Source organism: Hordeum vulgare, chromosome 6H (assembly GCF_904849725.1).
Source record: "Hordeum vulgare subsp. vulgare chromosome 6H, MorexV3_pseudomolecules_assembly, whole genome shotgun sequence".
NCBI classification, from domain to species: Eukaryota; Viridiplantae; Streptophyta; class Magnoliopsida; order Poales; family Poaceae; genus Hordeum; species Hordeum vulgare.
This window is the reverse complement of record NC_058523.1, coordinates 203,607,774-203,615,743: the sequence shown is the minus strand read 5'-3', so window position 1 is coordinate 203,615,743 and position 7,970 is coordinate 203,607,774. Positions and strand designations below refer to the sequence as shown.

The 7,970-nt window shown below is 45.0% G+C and overlaps 1 protein-coding gene across 1 annotated transcript; it reads left to right on the top strand.

The window, feature by feature from the left end:
* Nucleotides 1-723: 723 nt before the first annotated feature.
* Nucleotides 724-4,035, top strand: LOC123404017 (putative transcription factor bHLH041). Its single transcript, XM_045097925.1, has 5 exons — nucleotides 724-1,014; nucleotides 1,127-1,367; nucleotides 1,462-2,316; nucleotides 2,437-2,898; nucleotides 3,672-4,035. Exons 1-5 carry the CDS (start codon nucleotides 749-751, stop codon nucleotides 3,762-3,764), a joined length of 1,917 nt encoding a protein of 638 aa, XP_044953860.1. The 5' UTR covers nucleotides 724-748; the 3' UTR covers nucleotides 3,765-4,035.
* Nucleotides 4,036-7,970: the final 3,935 nt, after the last annotated feature.

Sequence of the window (7,970 nt, the reverse complement as noted above, 5' to 3'; positions counted from 1 at the left end):
TTCCCGACACCATTGTTCCTTTTCGTGGAAGTACCAATCAAAGATGCAGTACGGATCAAGCTCGATTTACTCTTCGACGAAGATGTCCTCCTTCTCCTTCTTTGGTGGCAGTCCGGCCATTTCGCAGACTGTCTGGTTTTGTTTTCAGGCGAGGGCGCGCGTTTTCCTTCGCCATCGCTTCTTCACAATGCAGGCGCAGATGTCTTCCTCTTTTGCGGACGTCCCCTCCGCCGCATTAGCCGCCATGTCGACAGTGAGTCGGGCCTCGGCGGCCCTTATCCTCTCCTTCCCACGACAGGCACATCGATCCCGGTGGGACTCATACTCCGCCCGACCGGTGATGGGGAAGAAAAGATTTGAACGCCGTCGATCCCGTGATGATCCCGTCCTGGAGGGAGGTCTGTTCCAGCGATTTGAGACAAATTTAAAATATCGGACTATAGGTGAACTAAAGATCAACCATCCAGCAACCCCGTCCCTCGTTGCCACCCTAGTTTGACCCTCTTCGAAGCCCATCACCACCTTTGAACGACTTTCCAGCATCTTCATACTTTTCAACACCCCGTCCTATGTCTCCATCCGTTCTCCCGGAGCCAAACCAGCTCCCTCCCCAACCGCACTATACTACTACAACTACTAGCTGGTACTGCTACTAATACTTTTCCCTCCACTCACGTCCACACATGCATGCATACACATTTGCATCGCCACCCCCCATGGATTCCATCGTACTGTATATATAATACCCATGGATCAGACGTCTACGACAGCAGTGACAACGAACCATCATCGGTCATCGACGTCGGGAGGCAATGGAGGACTCCGTGGTGGCGATCTCTCGACGTGCTGCTTCGGGAATATGATGGACACGCTCTTTGTGCTCGGCCAGGAATCCCGGCTGCGCATCCTCCAGCAAGCAGCGTCGCGCGTCCCCGCCTGCGCCTACATCTGCGTCTGGGGGCCGATCCCAGCCGGCGGCCGCCGTCCTCCCCCTCCTTTCGCTGCCGCCAACAGGTAATTAATTAAGCATGCATGTGCGTCCTTGATTTCAATTAGTTATTGGATGCTTCGGTTGGGTCGTCTCTTACATGCAACGCCTGAATGCACGCAATGCAACCATGAGCAGAGCTCGCCGCCAGCTGTTGTGCCTGGACGCATGGCTCCGCGATGGCGGCAGTGGTGACGTCGACCGCGCGCGCGCTCTGTTCGACGCATACCGGGGTTCGCTCTGCGCGGCCGTAAGCGGGTGCGTGCCAGGGTGGGCTTACGAGGACGGCCGGGCATACATGGAGCTGCCGGAGCACGACCTGGCGACCTCGGCGTCGTCGCCGGTGCAGCTGCAGTTCTACCAGGAAGCTGGCATTAAGGTTCGCCTGATTCCCAACCAACCTCGCTTGAGTGTCGTATGCATGCATATACGTACATTTGAAAGATGCTGAGCGGTGCTTATGCGCACGGCAGGTGGCGGCCTTCATGGGATGCGAAAGCGGCGAGATCGAAGTCGGCATGTCAACGCCGGCGGGACAGATGAACCTTCAGGCCGGCCTCGACCAGATCTTCTCGGAGAATTTCTTCCAGCAGTCGCTGCTTGAGGAGCTGCTCCAACTCCCGCCTACGCGGCCGTCGTCGTCCTCCTCCTCTATGCCGTCCATCTCCGTCGGCAGCCCGACAGACGGCTCGACGTCGCTGCTGCCCACAATGGCCATGTCATCGTCCACCACGACGTCTCCCCGGGAACTAACGGCAGCGCCTCTTCTACACCCGCCCCGTCCGCCGCATCCCGCGCCATTTAGCCCGCACGGCCCTGCCCATGTCCACGGCCACGTCCACTTCCCGAGCCCCGAGGCTGACGACGTCGCGATGGCGCAGGCCATGCTCGCGGTCATCTCCGCCTCCTCCTCCTCCTCGTCGGCTATGCCTCCTACCACGTCCACGCCTCCCCTCGGCTACCGTCGCGCGCATCGGTCGCCACGCCGTGGCTCGACGACGACGGCGTTCCGGGCATACAACGCGGCGCTGGCGCCAAGGGCGCCGCGGCGGGCGTCCGACGCGCCTGGGCAGCGGATGATCAAGATGGTCATCTCTATCCTGAGGAGGATGCACACGCTCAACAACAACGGCCAGGAGCGCACCACGGGGGTGGGGGCGGGGGCGGGGGCGACGACGCAGCGGTGGCGGGAGGAAGACGAGGAGGCCGCGGCGCCCACAGCCCCGACGAGCAGCCAGCTGCACCATATGATATCGGAGCGGAGACGGCGGGAGAGGCTTAACGAGAGCTTTGAGGCGCTGAGGGGGTTGCTTCCTCCCGGATCAAAGGTACTCCTACGTGATTACAAGTACACTTCACTCGGATTAATTATGTTTACTTCATCCTGTTATATACTTATAGGAGGAGTATTTACGTTGATTTATTTTTGTACATTTTTCTTTCTGCAGAAAGACAAAGCTACCGTCCTGGCCAACACTTTGGACTACATGAACATTCTGATAGCCCAAATTTCAGACCTCCAAGACAAGAACCGAAGCCTCGAGGCGGCGGCGCTGGCGCAGTTCCAGCAACACCAACGCATCACCAACGGCAACTCCAGGGACAGACCAGACCAAGCAGCCCTTCAAGCAGGCGGCGCGTCAAAGAGGGTACAAGTTGAGGTTGCCACTGGCAGCGCCGGCGCGTCAACATCGTCCTCGTCCTTCTCGGCGGCGCAGTGCTGCGAGGTGACCATAAGGGTGGCGGCGGCAGGCGACCTGTCGGATCTAGTGGCCCGCGTGCTGGCGCTGCTCAAGGACACGGCCGGCCACCGCTTCACAGTGGTCGCCGTCGACGCCAGGCAGCCGCAGGGCACCAGCGACGGCGGCATTGCTCAGGCGAGCTTGATACTCCGAGCTACGGTACGCGCGGTACGTACGTCACCATGATTTTTTTTGTTTATATATACTGTAAAAAATAAAATTGCCACGGTTATTCTGAGTAGGCCGTCCGTACACGTGAGATTTGGTGGGTTCAGAACCAGGTCAAAGTCAAAGGGATTAGCCCCTGAGTATTTCGCCGACGGCGACCTGCAGGCGAAAGCTTGACCGCCTTCTCGGGTGACGTCACGGCCATCACTCGTACCTTTTCCTCTTCCATTCCAAGTCCCTTCTCGTTCTGTTCCTTTCAGTTTCAGAGAAGCTTCATCCGCCATTAATACGTCGAAATACATATCCCTTTCATGCTCTCAATTTGCTCCCCACCACAAGAAAATATACTAGAAAGACACCGATAACCGATTTGTTTCAATTGCTATGACTGACTTTGGCCGGAAACAATGCTTTGCCTGGCCAGAATACCTACTAATACCGTCCGCACAAACCGCCCTGTCCAATCTCGCTCTTCTTCGTTTTACTTCAAGAATTGACCAATAGGGATGGGATAAAAAAATGCTACAACAACTGACGAAATTTCGAATTTGAAATGTTAGACATTCTTTTTTTTGTGAAAAACGGTTACGAATAATGGTGGACATGACCTAATTCTTGCCTGGATTTCTTATTTATTTCGGTAGTACAAAAATGCAACACGTATAAACCAGAGATGTACTCGTATTCCTCTTTGCCTCACTAGCTCACACGTGTTGCATCAGCGACGTCCGAGATTAATAACCGGTGGAATTGACTGCCTGTGAATCTTGTAGGCTGCCGGCGAATTCGACGAGGAGGCGTTGAGGGAAGCCGTGACGAAGGCTGTCGTTAGCCTGGCGACACCACCGTCGTCTGACGAACTTTGACCCGCCGACGGTCCGCATCGGCCCAAGTAGTCGCTCGTATCAGTTTGCGAGACGGGGACCAAGCCGACGCCGAAGTATGCTCAGAACTGGACTGCAGATTACGGGCACACCGCCACGGCGTTTCAATTTCTGTAACCTGCGCTCGTGGAGGATGTTTTGTAACTGTATTCTGCAATTTTTCTGGATTGGAGACAGAGTGACTCGATTAGACCTTGCTTGCTTTAGGCCCTGTTTGGAACCATTCAAATTATATAATTTGATTTTTATAATCTATTATGTCTCCAAACAGGACAGATTATATTACAGTTTATAAAAACTAGATGACCAGATTATTAAAAACTCATAATCTACTCTACCCCAGCTAAAATCAGATTATGGATTCCTAATGACCCATTACCCTTGAAAACTTGGAGATAATTACCTACTGCCACCGCCACTGTTGTCCAAACATGTCCACCTAGATCACTACCTTTACAACAAAAAACAGAGGACAGACATGTCATTGTACAATATAAAACCTGGATTACAGTTTATATAATCTGGTCTCCAAACATGTCCACCTAGATTATTTTTATAAACCAGATTATATAATCTATCTTCATAATCCAGATTATTATAATCTATTGTGGTTCCAAACAGGGCCTTAGAAATGTTAAACTAAAACGAGATTGAATGAAAGTGAATGAACGATTAGTCTGTTTGTATTGATTCTCAAGTATATACTCCCTCCGTTCCTAAATATAAGTCTTTTAAGATATTTCACTAGGAGTCTACATACGGAGTAAAATGAGTGAATCTACACTCTAAAGTATGTCTATATACATCCGTATGTAGTCCACTAATGAAACCTCTTTAAAGACTTATATTTAGGAACAGAGGGAGTATATACATCTAGAAGAGGTGCGAAGAAGTGGTGTCTGTTCGGAGGCATCCCTCCAGAACAAGTGCTTGTTGGTAATAGAGCGAAAGAGACACGACTGTTTGGGGTAGGACACATCCCTTTGCTAATAAACTAATCTACTAATTAGTTTCTAACACTCTCCCTTGTACAACATCGCTCCTTGAATGTTTCATCGTTGAAAGTTTCTTGCATATAGATCTTTCATCTTGAGAAATCTTTCAGATAATCTTGAGAGTCTCCTCCAAAAACCCTCTGGAAAAAATATGAGGAGAATAAAGTAGACATGTTGCTAAAACTCCTTCAAACCCAGTGGAAAAAATAAGGAGAAAATGATGCAACATATGATGATCATTGTCTCTTGATAACTCATATGAGAAAACCTTTGAAGAAGGAGAAAAGTCATTGATTAGTTTAGAGAACAATTAATATGTCTTGAGTACTTTCTTTAAAAAACCCGGTAGAGAAAATAGGAAGTATGACATATGATATTTGAGAAGATATTGCCTCACTAAAAACCATTATGAAAAACTTGAGAGAAAACTCATGAGGGAAAAGAGTGCAATCGTACATGTCATTGAAAACTCCTTTAAAACCGAGTGGGAAAAAATACAAGGAGAAAATGATATGGCATATAAAGACACTTATGTTTATATTATCTCATTAAAAACCTTTTATGAGAAACCGTTAGGGAAAACTCATCAAGAGAAAAGAGTACAATATATGCAATCTGATGATTATTAATAGGTTGTAGTTTGGGAGATTACTCCCGCTAAACTTTGCAAATATGGAGGATGTCTCATACCAATTTCATTGACATGAACATGAGATTGTGTATAATTTGTTGGATTATAACAATATTTTGTTTGCAAATTATTTCCTCAATTTTCTATAATCCGTGAGGATAAGTAATTTCCGAGCAATGTGATTTATGATATTGCTCTTCATATAACCTATAAGTATTGAGTAACACAAGTGGAAGTATCTTGATAAATCAAGTTATGTGATTCTGATGAATCTCAACCACATGATTTTGAGTGTGGTTAACCATTCTACTAAGTTATGCATATTTTGCAATGCCTTTAGATAAAGCAATTATGTTAGAATGATAACTGGAAACAATCATTAAAATCCATTTATATGACTTTCATGTGAAGGCTATTCCAGCAAATTCAGTCATTGATATGGCGTCGTTGGGATCAAATAAAAAGCCAATATCATTACACCATATCATGGTCATGTCTTCTATTTCCTGATGAAAATATTCAAGATTTACTGTAATCTTCAGATATAAGATGATATTATTTATATCAACCATATACCTTCTGTTGGGGGTTGCACTCCGAATAAAGATAGAAAATATTGTGTTAGGCCTGACGTAGTTTACAAGTATATGAGTGCTTTGACATTAGTGAGATATAGAACTTCAGGTCCTAGTATCACTTCATTATCACCTCTAGGTATGAATGGATTTGTACCTTATCAAAGGTAGTATGACCATAAATGTCTTTTTTTGTTATGATATATCCACACTGAACTTCTCGTATATGTTTTGGATATATGTAGACTGATATGTATTCTTGATAGAATGCTCAAGTTGTAAACTTAAGCTAAATTTGGTTAAATCCAAATTTTCCGCCTTGAGATGATTTTGTGTATGTTTAGGTCTTGTAGAGAAATTAATGATGAAATCATCGATATACACTGAGGTGATATAAGGATTTCAAATTTGGGATTCCTTTGTTAACACATAAACAATCATCATTCTTTTAGTAATCCTTCAGAAGAAGAAAATTATTTAGTCGATGGTACCATCTGATTTCTGACTATTTCGAGCCATGGAGTGACTTCTGAAATTTTACACAAATATGTTGCGATTTATTTTGGATTCAGAAATGTAAGCCCTTCAGGGACTTTAATATAGATTTCCGAAATGAGTGACTCATATGAGTATGTAGTCACTGCATCCATTAACTGCATGGATAATATTATTTGTACTGCCAATGATATTTATTATCGAAACATAGTTCCACTCGTACCAAGAAGGTATGTTACATCGTAATCGATGTCGGGTCTCTGCGTGGACCCTTTTGCTACAAGCCTCGCTTTTTCACCACCTCATTGACTTTGTCTATGACTGAGAAGTTTTTAGTATTCCATATGGAAGATACTTATGAGGAGTAGGTATTACTGTGGTAAATACCACTCTTTGATGAGCGAGTGTTATTCTTCATTACTTACTTCCTTTTATGTGAACCAACATGAGTACAAGAGGCACTCTACCATGGATTTTGGTTCAAGGCCCAAAAGGTTTTAGCAATTTTCAAAAGAAATATATGTCGACAAATGTAGACTTATGTTATATGATTCTGGAGGAATCAATGAAATTTGTGGAAATGTATTTATTCCTTTTAACTCCTTGTGATTTCCTACAACAATGGAGTCAAGGTGTTTCGATGTCCCGACATGAAAACATTTGTGCACATTTATGTCGGGCTTTGGATGATGAGCATCCAGTGAGGTGTTCTTTCAACTTGATGTTGAATTACATTTACTGGTTGAGGATTTGATTTCCTCTATTTCCACGGAAGCATATGCGAGATTATATCTTGTGTGGTCATATTTCTCCCCCTCTTGCTCTTATTTCGGGAGAAGAGTGGTTTATCAGGTACCTCCACTCTTTCTGACACTTTACTGCAAGAATATAAAAATGAGTGACACCTCTGTGATCAGTAAATGTATGTGGCGGATTTGCAATGTGTTGCAAATATGTGATTCTAAACTTCTTGTTCAGATTCTTTGAGTACGTGGATATAAGGACTGAATGTGAATAACATTTCTAATTTATTTTTTGGCATTTTTTGTGGTACTTATCTCCCCCTAATGCCAGAAATGTCCTTATTGCTGGTGCAATCAGCATACGGTCTATGAATAATTTTGATTGACGAATAAATTGTTATTCCTCACATAGATCCCTAATTTTCTGTGAGAGCCCATTGATGTATGCTGGAGTGGTGATATCGGTATGTAACCAAATTATCGCAGATAGGAAATACTTTGTTGATTTTCACGTAATTACTACAAGGGGAAAGTAGTATTCTATGCAGTTGGTATGATTTATATCATACTTACGACGTGTAATAATGTTGTATTTGTCTAGCAAGAGGCTAGTAAATTACAATTCTATAAGTTTGGTCATGTTATTGATTTCACTATCTTTGATAAGATATTTAACTAAACCATTCTGGGTATGTACATAAAGTATTATGTATAATCATACATTGCTTGTGAAATGAGTTCAACGAAGT